A 16,393-nucleotide genomic window follows, 5' to 3' on the forward strand; every position below is an offset into this window, starting at 1 on the left:
ACCCATCTATGATAAAAACTCTCCAGAAGGTGGGCATAGAGGGAACCTACCTCAACATAGTAAAGGCCATATATGACAAACCCACAGCAAACATCATTCTCAATGGGGAAAAACTGCAAGCATTCCCTCTAAGATCAGGAACAAGACAAGGATGTCCAGTCTCGCCACTACTATTCAACATAGTTTTGGAAGTCCTTGCCACAGCAATCAGAGAAGAAAAAGAAATAAAACGAATCCAAATTGGAAAAGAAGTAAAACTGTCACTGTTCGCAGATGACATGATACTATACATAGAAAATCCTGAAGATGCCACCAGAAAACTACTTGAGCTAATCAATGAATTTGGTAAAGTTGCAGGATACAAAGTTAACACACAGAAATCTCTTGCGTTTCTATACACTAACAATGAAAGATCAGAAAGAGAAATGAAGGAAACAATCCCATTCACCATTGAAACAAAAAGAATAAAATACCTAGGAATAACCCTAACCAAGGAGGTAAAAGACCTCAGAAAACTATGACACTAATGAAAGAAATCAAAGATGACACAAACAGATGGAGGGACATACCATGTTCTTGGATTGGAAGAATCAACATTGTGAAAATGACTATATTACCGAAAGCAATTTACAGATTCAGTGCAATCCTGATCAAATTACCAATGGCATTTTTCACAGAACTAGAACAAGAAATTTTACGATTTGTATGGAAACACAAAAGACCCCAAATAGCCAAAGCAATCTTGAGAAGGAAAGACAGAGCTGGTGGAATCAGGCTTCCTGACTTCAGGCTATACTACAAGGCTACAGTGATCAAGACAGTATGGTACTGGCACAAAAACAGAAATATAGATCAACGGAACAGGATAGAGAGCCCAGAGGTAAACTATGGTCAACTAATCTATGACAAAGGAGGCAAGGATATACAATGGAGAAAAGGCAGCCTCTTCAATAAGTGCTGCTGGGAAAACTGGACAGCTACATGTAAAAGAATGAAAGTAAAACACTTCCTAACACCATACACAAAAATCAACTCCAAATGGATTAAAGACCTACATGTAAGGCCAGTCACTATAAAACTCCTAGAGGAAAACATAGGAAAAACACTCTTCGACGTAAATCACAGCAAGATCTTTTTTGATCCACCCCCTAGAATAATGGAAATAAAAACAAAAATAAGTGGGGCTAATGAAACTTCAAAGCTTCTGCACAGCAAAGGAAACTATAAGCAAGATGAAAAGACAACCCTCAGAATGGGAGAAAATATTTGCAAATGAATCAACAGACAAAGGATTAATCTCCAAAATATATAAACAGTTTATTCAGCTCAATATCAATAAAACAAAGAACCCAATCAAAAAATGGTCAGATGACCTAAATAGGCATTTCTCTGAAGAAGACATACGGATGGCCAAGAGGCACATGAAAAGCTGCTCAACATCACTAATTAGAGAAATGCAAATCAAAACTACAATGAGGTATCACCTCACACCAGTGAGAATGGGCATCATCAGAAAATCTACAAACAGTAAATGTTGGAGAGGGTGTGGAGAAAAGGGAACGCTCTTGTATTGCTGGTGGGAATGTAAATTGATACAGCCACTATGGAGAACAGTATGGAGGTTCCTTGCAAAACTAAAAATAGAACTACCATATGACCCAGCAATCCCACTACTGGGCATATACCCAGAAACCACCATAATTCAAAAAGACACATGCACCCCAGTGTTCATTGCAGCACTATTTTCAATAGCCAGGACATGGAAGGAACCTAAATGTCCATCAACAGATGAATGGATAAAGAAGATGTGGTACATATATACAATGGAATATTACTCAGCTGTAAAAAGCAATGAAACTGGGACATTTGTAGAGACATGGATGGACCTAGAGACTGTCATTCAGAGTGAAGTGAGTCGGAAAGAGAAAAACAAATGTATATTAACACATATATGTGGAATATAGAAAAATGGTACAAATCAACCAGTTTGCAAGGCAGAAATAGAGACACAGATGTAGAGAACAAACATATGGACACCAAGTGGAGAAAGCGGGGAGGGTTGCGGGGGAATGAATTGGGAGATTGGGATACCAAATTGTACGCTCTAAATATATACAGTTTATTGTAAAAAATAAAAAATTTAATTAAAAAAAGGGTGATGAAGATGAGACAGCTGCAGAGGTGACTGTGCGCGGATGCTGACGAGGGATGTATAACTTCATAGTGCTGAGCACTCAGGAGGGCTCAACTGAGATGGAACAGAATCGATATGCAGTGGGCCACGTCTGCAGAAATGTGGTTTTTTTCCAGAAGCACCAAGCAGCCAGGTTGCAAGTGCAGAAAGGAAATGATCGGCTGTGTTGATTCATGGTTGGAGTTTAGCCAGGATGGTATAACAGGGACTGTGGAGGAGGACATTAATGTTGGCAAGGGAATGAAGCGCATATCCATAGGAAAGTGCCTGCGGCTACACTATTAAGTGCGCAAGGACAGGCTGGATAGGAAAGGAAGTTACAACCGGAGGGGTCTTATTATTTGGAGAACCAGAAAGAGTCAAAGGAGTAAAGGGTGTAAGAGTTAAAAGGATACAGGCTTATGATCCATGAGCAGGATATGCAAGTTGAACATTTCAGATGTGGAACTGTCCTGAGTAAGGTCATAAGAATAAAAAGGGTTTTTCACACAGATGCTAAAATCAGTGAAGAGACAAGACTATGATGAGTCCAGGGCCAAAGTCCTCAGTGATGGGGGAGAATGAGTAGGAGGTTAATAGAGGGCAACACTGGAGGGCACAGTGATCGCAGACTGGAAGCAGCAGTGAGGAGCGAGAAGACATACTAATATTGGCTCCTGACTGTAAAAACAGAGATGAGGGGAAATTTGTCCTTTTTTCTCAAGAAAGCTGCACACAAAGCAATTTTCTTAGATTTCACTTAAAGCAAGGACAGAAAGTCAGAGGAAGCAGGGGTGTTTGTAGACACACCTGGTGTTACAAAAAGTAACAAAGGAAAGGTTTGGAAGGGGAGATAAGCAGTGATAGGGAAGGTGAACCTGTACAGAAATGAGAGGAAGTTCAAGGACAGACTAGATGCACCTGCCTTTGAGGTCAGGCCAGTGCAGTCATTCGTGGAGGGGGTATGGGGAGGGCTGGGTCACAGGGTGAGTGGATGCCAGGTGCTGCATCTGGCCAGGCTGGAAGAAGACAGCTCACAGAGGAGTAAATGGTTATTGGGCTGGAAGGATACGTGGAAAGGGGTCTGCTTCAGACTAACCTGCTTCAAAATTGAGTCTGAATCTTTTTTTACTTAAAGAACAGTACGCATGGTAAGTTGTAACTGGATTTTGGTCAGATACACTCCCCATGCTATAAAAATATACAATTACCGTGGTGCTCTGGAAAGAATATATATCCTATCCATGTTCCAGACAATACAAAGGGGGTACATAATCATGTAAATTTTTTATAATTTTATTTTTTATAATACCTATAAGTATTTTACAAGTTCAGGTTCAAAACTAATAATTCCGTTATGTTTTGTTTACAGGTCATGCCTTGACTGCATTGGTAAAAATGCTATAATTTTAGAAAGTCAGATATCTTTATTACCTCCTAAACTTCTCCAGCAAGTACTCAAAAAAATAACATTTTGGACTGCAGCTAATCACCGAGAAGAACAAAGAGCCCAAAAAGAAGAAACAGAAAATAAGCATCCGTGGATCAGTAGCAATTAAGTTGTTATATAGTCTATATAGTTAATATGTTTAAACATTGTAACCAGACTGTATATTTACCCCCCAAGTTGGAGGCTTTATTTAGAAGATAAAATTTGAAACAAAATTTCTATGTTAGAGTGATTGTATGGCATGAGATATATAGGAAGAAGATGTTAATGGCAGATTAATTTATATTTATATTTGTAAATTAATTTCCTTATAAGCTGCAGGAAAAAATCTACTTTCTGAAAGTAAGTATAATTGTAAGAGACTTTAACTCACTGTGTCCTCTTTACTGGAAAGATTATACAAATTTGAGGTGAATAAGAAATTACCCCAGGGACTTTAGGGATTCCCCAACATAAAGATAGATATATAAAAACACCTCATACCGGCTTTCAGAAAGAATAGATTTTTCTCAAGTCACTTTAAAATTACCTAAAGCTTCCCATTAAATAACTCAGCTATTAAAGAACTTCTTTTTAAATAACTCATGGAGCTGGCCGACGTGATAAAATAGGCAAGCACTGATGTGGGAAGAATGTTGACCTCCTACCCTTTCAGCACTCCCCTAAGTAACGCATTCTTCCTGACCTTCATCTCAGCGGGGGAATAAATGTCTGCCGTCCTCTTCCTGTTGGCTCTGCGTTGTTAGTCTGTCCCATTTTATATGTATATAAGGACCATGTTTGAAAGTGTCTAAAGTGGAGATTTATTTATCATACAGGCTTTGAAAATATTGAGAGGCAGTATAATTATTAACTTCTGAGACCGCTTAAAATACATTTTGCCTTGGGGGAGTACTTCTAAAGTAATTTTCAATAAATAATGAAATGGGATGATAACCTAGTAATTTGCCTTTCTAGAAACCCCTCATTTTGGCCCACACCGTTCTACAGAGTTGGTGCTCAAGACCCAGGATATTCAAAATATGTTATTTCCCCATTTGTTTTCAATATTAACTGCCTGTAAAGAAATGGACATGAATATTTATCTTTATATTCCTTAAATAGTACTTTTGTCATAATTAAGAAGTTGTTCATATATCACAGTCATGCCTGTCCATTGAATTACTAATAACAAGGAATTACTAAAAACTTGGTATATAAAATTACTCTCTACCATACCACCATGCAAGTTGACTCTGAAATTTAAAATGTTAGAGTAAATATATTTCTATGTTGAAGTGTATGTATAATTTATAACGAAAATTACAGTAGTTTGTAGATCTCATTAAATTTTAGAGATATATTTTATATATATGTACTGTATTTTGGATGTGTAAAGCTTCTATTTATGTATTGAAATATTTTGTGTTTACATTTTATTTATTATACAAACTATATAGAGTTACTATTTTCCTAGTTTTGTTAGTGTGAATCAGTCATTAGAATTGATTGTGCAAACAATATTTCAGTGTAAGTGTTCATTTTTTCTTACTATTCTTCGGCGGAATAACAGATTTAGAAAGTGAATCTCACAGGTAATATGGGTCTTAGAAGTAATTAGTTTATTACCATGAACTTCAGTATCAGCATCATATAAGGAAAAAAATATCAAAACCTATTACTGATAGATGACATTGGGTGGGATGAACACTTTTTTTTTTTTAATAAATTTATTTATTTATTTATTTAATTGGCTGTGTTGGGTCTTTTTTGCTGTGCACGGGCTTTCTTTTTAGTTGCGGTGAGTGGGGGCTACTCTTTGTTGTGGTGCCCGGGCTCCTCATTCCCGTGGCTTCTCTTGTTGGAGAGCACAGGCTCTAGGCGCATGGGCTTCAGTAGTTGCAGCACATGGGCTCAATAGTTGTGGCTCATGGGCTCTAAAGCACAGGCTCAATAGTTGTGGCACACGGGCTTAGTTGCTCTGTGGCATGTGGGATCTTCCTAGAGCAGGGATCGAACCCCGGTCCCCTGCCTTGGCAGGCAGATTCTTAACCACTGCGCCACCTAGGAAGCCCTAATAAACGCTTTTTAAAATGGCTTCTGGATTATGTGAATGCCTTTCCTAGCCTCCTAGGAGAGCACTTTTTTTTTTTTTAATATGTATTTACTTATTTTATTTTTGGCTGCTTGGGGTTTTAGTTGCAGCACCCGAGATCTTCATTGTGGCATGCGGGATCTTTTGTTGCGGCGTGGGGGGCTTCTCTTTCTAGTTGTGGCATGGGTTCAGTAGTTGTGCATGGGCTGCATGGTGCATGGGCTCTGTAGTTGCAGCACACGGGCTCTCTAGTTGTGGCTCTTGCACTCAGTAGTGGTGGCGCAACAACTTAGTTGCCCTGCAGCATGTGGGATCTTAGTTCCCCGACCAGGGATCGAACTCGCATCCCCTGCATTGGAAGGTGGATTCTTAATCATCAGACCACCAGGGAAGTCCCAGCACTTTTGTCGTTAAATGGTTTACCTAAACACTAAAAGTTAGATTAGCCCCTTCAAAACACACACTCTTCATTTAGGCTTCAATGAATGAAAATCTGTATATTACCTATGGTACACAAAACTGGTGCTCTTCTTAACAGACTTAATATATTGTACTGCTTCAAAAAGTTATATGTCCTGTGGTAGCCCTAGGGTAGGAGTGGCAGGGAATTCTAATCTGATCTTCAGTTTCCAAAACTTGGCTTAAACCAGGGCTTCCCTGCTCTTACTCCTAAGAGTAGAAATTCTGGGAGCTGGCAAAGCCAGTTTTGAAGATCCCTAGTCAAGCAGTTTTCATTCCTCACTTCTTACCACTTATGGTTTACTATGAACTTTCGTGTTGTTGATCTGTGCAGCGTATAGGAGCCCAAGACAACATCAGCTTCATAACTTTACTTAACTCTCCTTTATAGGTTCTCTGTTTGAAAGATGACTCTAGAGGGTTGGCTTTTTTTTTTTTTTTTTTCAGGTGGTTCACAAAATAGGTTTCTGGTTTGATTCTCAAGGAAAAAGAATTTCTGGCCATCTTCATTATATCAGGATATTCTTCTAGTTGTCAGGAAGGATTCTTTTGAAGTATTTTACCATTTTTAGAATGATAGAGTAAATGGCATTTCAAAGTTGGCGTACATTTTTTACAAATTGTATCTTTGCATAAACACCTTTTAAAAAATTATTAGCCTTTTGATAGAAGCTTAAAAATATTTTTTAGAACTTCATACTGTCAGCCCAGGAACAAAGTGATGTTTTCACCAATACATTATTTATATGTATGTATGTATGTGTGAGAGAGAAATAATATAAAATAAACTCACTAAGAGAGTAATTTTCAGGGTAGTACATACTGTCTGAAAAATTTAAATTTTGATTTCATAACACTTCAAAGGAAAAGAAACAGTTTTAAGAAACAAATAATACCCAATTCCCACCTTTTTCTGGTGCCTGTTTTTCCACTGTATTAATGTGATCCTATTGGAATTTCCAGTTCGATGAGGTTACTATTATGGTCAACCATGTGGGTACAGCAAGAACATTTTTTAAATCACCCATGTAATGGACTCTTTGTATCCCCACAAAATTCATATGTTGAAACCCTAATCCCCAATGTGATGGTTCCAGGAGGTGGCTATTTGGGAGGTAATTAGGTTTAGATGAGGTCATGAGGGTGGGGACCCCATGATAGGATTTGTGTACTTATATCAAGAAGAAGAGACCAGAGCTCTCCTTCTCTGTCCCTATCACGTGAAGATGCAAGGAAAAGGCAGCCATCTGCAAAGCAGGAAGAGGGCCCTCAGGAAGAACCAAGTCTGTCAGCACCTTGATCTTGGACATCCTAGTCTCCAGGACCATGAGAGAGAAATGTCTGTTGTTTAAGCCATCCAGTCTATGGTATTTTGTCATAGCTGCTTGAGCCTTAGCTCAAGTCCATGCCGGAAGTCCACAGTTTACATGAGAGTTCACTCTTGGTGGTGTACATTTTATGGGTGTAGACTACTGTGTAGTAATATGTATCTGCCTTTATAGTACCATACAAACTAGTTGCACTGCCCTAAAAATCTTATGTGCTCTGCCCATTCATTCCTCCCTCCCCCAACCCCTGGCGACCATGGATATTTTATTGTCTTCATAGTTTTGCCTTTTCCATATGTTATATAGTTAGAATTATACAGTATGTACCCTTTTCAGATTGGCTTATTCATTAGTAATATGCATGTACTCCCCCCATGTCTTTTCATGGCTTAAAAAGGTGACATTTCTTTTCAGAACTGAATAATATTCCATTGTCTCAATGTACCACGGTAATTTTTTACAGTTTTCTATATAGATAATCATGTGTCTATGATTTGTCATAAACAAAAGAGGTTTTATTTCTTCCTTCCCAACCTTTTATTTCCTCTTCTTGTCTCACTGCACTAGCTAGGATGTTGAAAAGTTGTGGTGAAAAGGGATCTTTCCCTTGTTCCTGATCTTAGAAAGAAAGCCTTTAGTTTCTCATCATTAAGGATAATATTAATTGTAGGTTTTTTGTAGATGTTCCTTATCAAGTTAAGGAAGTTCCTCTCTGTTCCTAGTTAAATGTTTTTTCTTCATCTATTAATATAATCATGTGATTTTTCTTCATTAGCATGTTATGACGGATTACATGGTTGAGTTTTGCACGTTGAATCAGCCTTGCACATCTGGGGTAATCCCACTTGGTCGAGGCATATAATTCTTTTTAAATTTTTTGTATTTGATTTGCTAATATTTTGCTAAGGGTTTTTACATACATGTTCATGAGAGATACTGGTCTGTTGTCTTCTTGTGATGTCTTTGGTTTTGGTATTAGGGTAATGCTGGTTTCAGAATGAGTTAGGAAGTGTTCTCCCTGCTTCTGTCTTCTAAAAGAAATTGTAGATAATTTCTTCCTTAAATGTTTGTTAGAATTTACCCATGGACCCATCTGGACCTGTTGCTTTCTGTTTTGGAAGATTATTATTGATTCAATTTCTTTAATAGATATAGGCCTATTCAGATTATCTATTTCTTCTTATATGGCTTTTGGCAGATTGTGTCTTTCAAGGAATTGGACCATTTCATCTAGCTTATCAAATATGTGGGCATAGAGTTCTTCATAATATTTCTTTATTATCCTTTTAATGTCCATGGGATCTGTAGCGATGTCCCCTGTTTCATTTCTGAGATGAGTAATGTGTGTCTTCTTTTTTTCTTAGTTAGCCTGGCTAGTGGTTTATTGATTTCATTATCTATTCAAAAGACTAGCTTTTGGTCTGATTGCTTTTCTCTTGATTTCCTGTTTGCAGTTTCATTGGTTTCTTTATTTCTTTTCATCATTTATTTCTTTTCTTCCACTTATTTTAGACTTAATTCGTTCCTCTTTTTCTAGTTTCCTGAGATGGAAACTTAGATGATTGATTTTAGATATTTCTTCTTCTCTAATATATGCACTCAATGCTAAACATTTCTCAGTTCTCTTTTTACCCACCTCACACACTTTGATAAGCTGTAAACATAGGGGCAGTGACTAGGAAGAAATTTCAGACTGAAGATTTTAGTGAGGACAGCCTTTTGTTGTTGTTGTTTGAAGTATTCCTTCCACATAGCGGTCCCCGCGTGAAGTGGGGAAGGGAGAGGATGATAGAACACCCTCCTCTCATCAAACACATGCAAATACAGAGGCAGCATTAGAGTAGGGGTTTAAGATGCAGTCTGTTCTAACCGTGTTTTACAGGTGAGGAATCAAATTCAGATGACAAGAATTCTTCATGTCCTCTTGAGCTAACGGCACAGTATATAAAGTGTAAGCAGTATCTGTGTGAACAGGGTTCATGTTCCTCCCTGAAGGCCCGGGCGGGGAAGGTTTCCGAAACACCTTCTGAGCACAATTTTCCCAGCTGGGTGGAAGGCGCCGCACTCGGGGAGGATCTCCGCCGGGCCGGAAGCGCTTACCGACAGAGGCCACGCGACGCCCCGCGCAGCTCCCGGCCCGAGAGGGAGGGCCGCCGCCCCCGCCCCCGCCCCGGGCCTCAGGCGCACGGGCCGCGGGCGCCCGGGGCCCCGAGGCCGGGGACGCCCGGCCGCCGCCGCCTGCGGCCCTCCCTCTCGGGCCGCGGGCGCGCTGAGGCCGCCGCCCCGTGAGGCGAGGCCGCTGCGCGAGGCCGGGCGGGCGCGCGGCCGCCGTGGGGGGGACGCCGTCGGGCCGGCGGGGGGGACCGCGCGCGGGGGGCGCGGAGCCGCGGCCGCGCTTCCGGAGCCCCGCGGGCGGCGTCAGCGGAACGGGCGGTGCCGCCGCGGCGTGCACACGGGCCGTCGGCCGAGGCGCGGAGCCCGGGGCGGGGCGGCGGGCGGGCGGGCGGGGGGCTGGCCCGGCGGAGGCGGACCCGCGCCGGCGCCTCCCCGCCCCGCGCCCCGCCCGCCCGCCCCGCGCCGGCGGCAGCGGCTGTGCGCGCCCGGGCGGGGAGCGGCCCCCGCGCCTCCCGCGCCTCCCGCGCCTCCCGCGCCTCCCGCGCCTCCCGCGCCCCCCGCGCCGCCGCCGCCGCCGCCCCTGCGCCTTTGTCCTCTGCTCGCCTCCCCGCGGCGCGCGGCCGCAAGATGGCCGAGGGCTACGAGGACCCGCGGGAGGACGAGCTCCCGGGCCCGGCCTGCGAGGGCTGCGAGTCCGCGGAGCTCGCCTGCCCCGCCGAGCGCAGCGGCCACGTCGCCGTGAGCGACGGGCGCCGCATGTTCGTGTGGGGCGGCTACAAGGTCAGTGCGCGGCCGGGCCGGGCGGGAGCAGCCCCGGCCGTGGGCGCCTCCGCTCGCGAGCGGGCGCGGGCACCCCCTCCCCCCACCGCGCGCCCCCAGGCTCCGGGGCCGCGCTCACGCCCGCCGCTGCCCCGCGCGCCGCTCGACATCCCGGCGCTCGGCGGACCCGGCTCGGGCGCGGCGCCGGCCCGCGAGGCGAGACGTGTCTTCCTTACGAGGGCTGCGGGCGGTAAGAGGGCACGCGGCGCGCGGTCCCCCGCCCCGCACCGGGCCGACCCCGGGCCAGGCGGCCCCCCGGGAGCCCGGGCCGCGTGTGCGGAGACGGCCGTGGAGGAAGATGCCTCGGGTCCCGAAGGCCCCCCCCCCACCCCCAACCTTCCCGCCTGCCCAGGAGCTCCAGCCCCACCGGTGCACCTACCATCCCGGTGCTACGTGAACGCTTCAGGGCTTTTTTCCTTTTGGTTTCAGTTGAGAGAGGGTTGAGGGTTTTCACCAGAAACCCCTATTAAGAAAATGAATGGAAACGCTGTACCAATAAACAGAAAAAAGTCAACAGCAACAACTTTAACTACGGAGTTCAGCTCTTTGACCCCTGCTCCTGAAAAATATAATTAGTTACCAGTTTCGTGCATTTAGTTGCATTTCGTCTCTTCCTCTGTCTGGAAATCCTAGCCAAACGTCTCCTATTTAAACCTCTCATTAGTTCGCCTGCCCTTTTGCTTTTAGAGCTTCCCAACAGCACTCCACATTCTAGAATCATCTTAGTTCATTTGCTGGGGTCGTTCTGACCTATTCCTACCGACAAGAGTCTTTTTAAGTTCCTTCTGGTTTTAAACATGATCTTCTTCCCACCCCCACCCCCATGTGCTCGAAATCTAGTCCACTACACCGTAGGTGCCTTCCATAACTTGGAAACACTCTGTGATTCTGGTAATAGGTTTCAGCGTATGGTACAGTTGACACGATCGTAGTTGACCATTTTTGAGATGACTCTTGAAAGATAGATGGGATAACGCTGTCCTGATGACTTCATTTGGCTCCTTTTTGCCAGTCCTAATTAATCTGGAATGTTTTCCCCAGCCTCGAATGAATAGGTGTTCAGAGGAGGGTATTTGGTAGGAGGAAAGTGACCAGGTATGTGGTGACCTTCATTAAAATGTAAATAATTCCCTTGGAGAAAAGTAAACCTGTTCATCTTAAGTCTAAACTACTTTATTTGTAATCCTAGTTGTAAAAATCAGCAGTATTGAGGGAATGGGACTTTTCACAAAGAAGGAGGGTGGGGAGGAGGCTTGTCGGGGTGGAGGATTTCTGAAGCTGGGTTGTGGAGGGCCTGGATGCCTAGGGCCGAGGCAGGGTGAAGCATCATCAATGAAGTAGGCTGGCAGCTCCAAAACAGGCCATCCGCCACGTTTTGGCTAGAATCCTGACAGTACCACAAACAGGAAGCCCTTGGAGACTGTTTTGATGGCAGTAAACTACACAGAAGTCAGTTTTCCTCCTCCAGCCAGACCGATGTACTCTGGGTCAGCCTGCTATCTTGCTTCCAGCCTTTCCTTTCATAAGTGGTAGAGTGGAAAGAGAAATGTTTATATGGCCAGCTGTTCCACTCTGTGTAACAAGTCAAGCTTGTAAGACTCTGACATCCATTTCAGTGAACTGCAGTTGTTTACTGTATATCGACATTGTTCAGAAAGAGGCCAGGGTGGTTCAAAGACTAGAGAGGGCAGGCAGTGGTTGAAGTTCCAAATTCAGGGAAAGGAGGCTGGAATCCTGGCTCCACCATTCCTTCCTAAGTAGGCTTGGGCAAATTACCTCTCTGAAGAACCTGTACCAGCTATTTTTTACAGTTGTTGTAAGGATTAAATAAAGCACTCCGTGGATAGCACTTAGCCAGTTCTGGCATATGGTAAGCTTAGTCTGTTACCTGAAGGGAAATGGAGCAGAACAAGGAACTTAAAATTTTGCACAAGGACTTAATATTTGCAGTTCAGCCCTCCCTGCTTCTCGGTAGAGAATGAATGGATGAAAGGGAAAAATGGCTAGAAAACTCTGCATCGCCTGTTAGTATGGATCAGGTACTTTCAAGGTAGACCTTGCTTTAGCCTGCCGACCATGGCACAGGTAATCTCTCATGAAGTCATGCAAGTGAGATTTGGTGCCTGGGCTGTTCGAGATAAAGTGGCCTTAGAGATGACCTGGAGATCTCTTAACTTCCTGCACCACTGCAACTGCTGTATTAAAATTTTTAATTGTGGGCTGTCTATATTAAGCATTACCTTAGAGTATGTGGCATGGTGCAGGGAGGACTGTGCATTTGATAGAACTGTTAAAATCTATTTAACTTTTCATAACTCTCAGTATCTCAAATAACATACATATGAGAAAATATACAGTAGTGCCTCTTAAAATATAAATTATTTTTTTATTTGCAATTTTTTTTTGCTTTTTTCTCAGAGTAATCAAGTCAGAGGATTGTATGACTTTTATCTGCCTAGAGAAGAACTCTGGATCTACAACATGGAGACTGGAAGATGGTAACTGTGGCTATTATGAGGGGGACTAAAAATCCAAATAAGGTTGCAAACAAAAACATACTCTGTAAAACTCATACTAATGAGTAAAAGTACTTAATGATGCTAAACTATCTATATATTCTGAAAACAGTGTTCCGCTAGTTTAGCTTAGCTGCTAAGCTTAGATACTTTCACGGCTCTTCAGTAGTTCAGTAATTACTAGATGCTTTTATGATCTTTGAAGAAATTTCTGTTCAGAGCTGTCAAGTATTACAGTAGTATTAAAGAGGTAGAGGCTTCAGATCCTGGAATGGAAATATAATAAAGATGTTGTATCTTCTGTTATGTGGTACCTTGAATGAGAAAATTTCTAGATTGTATCTGCTAGAAATAAAGGTAGTATTCTATTTTAATGAGCTCTAATATTAAAATTTCTATGCAGATCTCTTTGAAATACCATGTTTTGCCTAAAAAAACAAAATTAAATTTGCTTTCCATACAAACTGGGGATATTCTGAAAGGACCTTTTGCCAGTTTCATACCAGTATTACTCGAGTATGTTCTTAGCAGAATTAATGTGATTTTCAAAATACTGGGTTGGCCATGTTTGGGGATTTATAGAGCAGTCTTCCCTATGGTTTGCTTTGTGAAAACTCTGTGCAGTACATATTTTAAGCATATTAGAGATCTCAGAACTAGAAGAATAGTTTCACTTGATTTAAGAGGTCAACTAAAAATAAACCAGGATTATTTTTGCACATAGCCAGTCAGTGTTAATCTAGCTGTTCGATGACCTTTTTCTAGAGAATTGGACATTTATAATAGTATTCCTTTAATAGGGAAATTCTAAAAAAAAAAAAAAAAAAAAATATATATATATATATATATATATATATTTTAACAATTCATCCCCATGAGGAATTTTACAAAATAAGCCTGTCAAAACTTAAAGCTTGGGAATTCCCTGGCAGTCCAGTGGTTAAGACTCTGCACTTCCACTGCAGGGGGCACGGGTTCAATCCCTGGTCAGGGAACTAAAATCCTGCATGCCACATGGCACAGGCCAAAAACCAAACAAACAAAAAACTTAAATCTTAACATAGATAACGTGATATTCTGAGCACAAGACCTTGAGTGTCGTATTAATATTTTGAATCTTAGAATTATTAGCTTCTTGATTCAGATTCGCTTTCAGACTCAGAACGAGTTAAAACATGTAAAGAGCACTCAGAGGAGTGACTGGCCTGTAGCAGACACCACCTGACAGTCTGTAGTATTACACAAGGTCCGAATCAGATTCATTTAAACGGCTAAGTGGTGACTGAATTAAAACACCTATTAATGTGTCAGGACTGAGATAGTGAAGTTTTTTCCTTTTGGGTTCTTGGCCCACTCAAAAACAAAACCATCGTTTATGGCCAAGTAAGTAGAAAAGCAAACAATTTAGTTTGAGATATGTAAGATGGTTTGCTCCCAGGATAATAAAATATGATACATTGGCTTTTAGAACCTCCTGTGCTGCCACGTGTAACACCTGCTGTCACAGCCTGTGGGAGGGATGGGTTCATTCTCTTAACTAATTTCAGAGCTAGAAAAGACCCTCGACATAGCTACTCAGCCCGCTTATTTTACTTTTTCCTTTTATTGTGGGAATAGAATTAGACGAGGAATGAATAGATTTTCTGGGAAATTTATTTACATTGTTTTTTCCCCCTCAGGAAAAAAATTAACACTGAGGGTGATGTCCCTCCTTCTATGTCAGGAAGCTGTGCCGTGTGTGTAGACCAGGTGCTGTACTTGTTTGGAGGACACCATTCAAGAGGCAATACGAATAAGGTTAGTGTTTCTAAGGACGACGGTTCAAGGCACCTTTGTTCTTTTTCAGACAACTTCCTGTTCCAGTTAAAACATATGTGTCCTTGACTGTGGTGTAAGTGTGCATTTTAGTATTTCTGTCTACCAGCTGGAAGATCAGCTTTGGTTGGTAAGGCGTGTGCAGTAACTTCCTAGGTTGTTTTTCTTTGTGTTTTTTACAGCTACTTGTTCTCTTAGAACCCTGGAGTATTAGACGAATATTCGTATACTAAGTGAAAACAAGATGCAGTTAAGGGTGGGGGGGTGGGGGCAGGGTAAAATTTCACAGGCCACAGCTCAAAAAGTCATAAGGAGAAATTAACTGACAAAATTTTATATACTGTACATTCCTATAAGGTGCCACCATAAGATACTGTTGTTCAGACTTAGTCTACATCTTTCCCAAATAGGAAAAAAGTATCAGTTTTTCTCTCAGGCCAGTAAGAGACAGATGCAGTCAGAAAGGTGCATGTGATACAGGGAGACTCTTAAAAATTCATTTGTTTGGCAACTTAGTAAGCACCTTAATGCTGAGCACTGGCTTAGATACTGGAGAGACAGAAATGAACAATACTGTCCCCGCCTTTAGGAGCTCACATTCTAGAAGGGACACATAAGTAAATGATTTCAGTAGCACATCATAAAGAGAAACTCAGATTCGGCTCACAATAACAGCTCAGTAAATACTGTTGAATCTGGAAAAGATTCCTCACCATTGTGTTTGGTAGGAAAGAGGAACAGAAAAATGAAAAGTCTTCACCTAAGAGGTGATGCTTGAATGGAATCATACAATTGGAAGGGGTAGCCAAGATAGAGGTAGGTACCATGATGCAGAGGTGTAAGCAAATATGTCTTGTTCTTAGAAATGCCACGTGATTTGGTGCAGCTCGTAGGAACGCTAGGGATTTCTTTGAGATGCCTTGGGACACCTGTGAGAGGAGCATATGGTGTCAGGCAGGCTCCAGACTGCCCCTTCTGCCTGCATTTTAACAAATGTAGCCCCACTTTTATTTTGATTCCTTCATTCACAGTTCACCTAGGGTTCACTTTGAGTAGTGGTGCGCCTCCTACGGGCTTGGACAAGAATGATGACATATATCCATCATTATAATGCCACACAGCATGGCACCGCTCACAGAGGCTTCTGTACTCTGTGCACTCATCTTCCCTCTCCCCTCAAACTCCTGGCAACCATTGATCTTTTTATTGTCTCCACAGTTTTGCCTCTTCCAGATGGCACATAGTTGGAGTCTATTTTTCTTTTCTTTTTCCTTGAAAAGAGACATTCAAAGCCTTTGTAAGACATGCGTGGACCTGACAAGCTCTAGGTGGCAAACTTCCCCACTAAATACTGTATCTTTTCTCCAGTATTGAGCCCTGTCCCACGGGTCCTTCCCAGCAGCTGCGTGGAGGTGCAGGGGGACACGTATGGGCATTTGTTCATAGGAAGGCCACCAGCTTTGTGCCCGTTGTCACAATGAACCCAGATTCCATCTGGGTATGTTGTAAACAGAGGAGCCATTTCTCCAGGCCCTTATTTTTATATTTAGGCTTTTGCTTAAGATTTGGTTTGAAGAAAGGGTTCTATGCCTAAAGGGTTTTGTGAGGCACTGTTGTAGCGTAATTGAGCCATGTATTTTTCAG

General features: G+C 42.5%; 2 protein-coding genes and 1 non-coding gene across 10 annotated transcripts in view; 2 read left to right on the forward strand and 1 right to left on the reverse strand.

Moving 5' to 3' along the window:
* Nucleotides 1–5,327, forward strand: part of KLHDC1 (kelch domain containing 1) — a 49,141-nt gene extending 43,814 nt beyond the window's left edge. For all 3 annotated transcript variants that reach the window (XM_057723774.1, XM_057723776.1, XM_057723775.1), the window contains one exon: nt 3,546–5,327. In XM_057723774.1, coding sequence (XP_057579757.1) covers nt 3,546–3,732 — 187 coding nt within the window. In that variant the 3' untranslated portion in view covers nt 3,733–5,327. The remainder of the gene's footprint in view (nt 1–3,545) is intronic.
* A 4,726-nt stretch (nt 5,328–10,053) lies between these two features.
* KLHDC2 (kelch domain containing 2) overlaps nt 10,054–16,393 on the forward strand; it is a 52,827-nt gene continuing 46,487 nt past the window's right edge. For 5 of the 6 annotated variants that reach the window (XM_057723769.1, XM_057723770.1, XM_057723771.1 and 2 more), the window contains exons 1-3: nt 10,129–10,379; nt 12,837–12,916; nt 14,614–14,731. In XM_057723769.1, coding sequence (XP_057579752.1) covers nt 10,227–10,379; nt 12,837–12,916; nt 14,614–14,731 — 351 coding nt within the window. In that variant the 5' untranslated portion in view covers nt 10,129–10,226. The other variant, XM_057723768.1, reaches the window with a different exon arrangement.
* LOC130847260 (small nucleolar RNA SNORA11) lies at nt 16,174–16,298 on the reverse strand. The gene has a single exon (XR_009052043.1). It is a non-coding gene; the product is annotated as a small nucleolar RNA SNORA11 (small nucleolar RNA).

Source organism: Hippopotamus amphibius, chromosome 2 (genome assembly GCF_030028045.1).
Source record: "Hippopotamus amphibius kiboko isolate mHipAmp2 chromosome 2, mHipAmp2.hap2, whole genome shotgun sequence".
NCBI classification, from domain to species: domain Eukaryota; kingdom Metazoa; phylum Chordata; class Mammalia; order Artiodactyla; family Hippopotamidae; genus Hippopotamus; species Hippopotamus amphibius.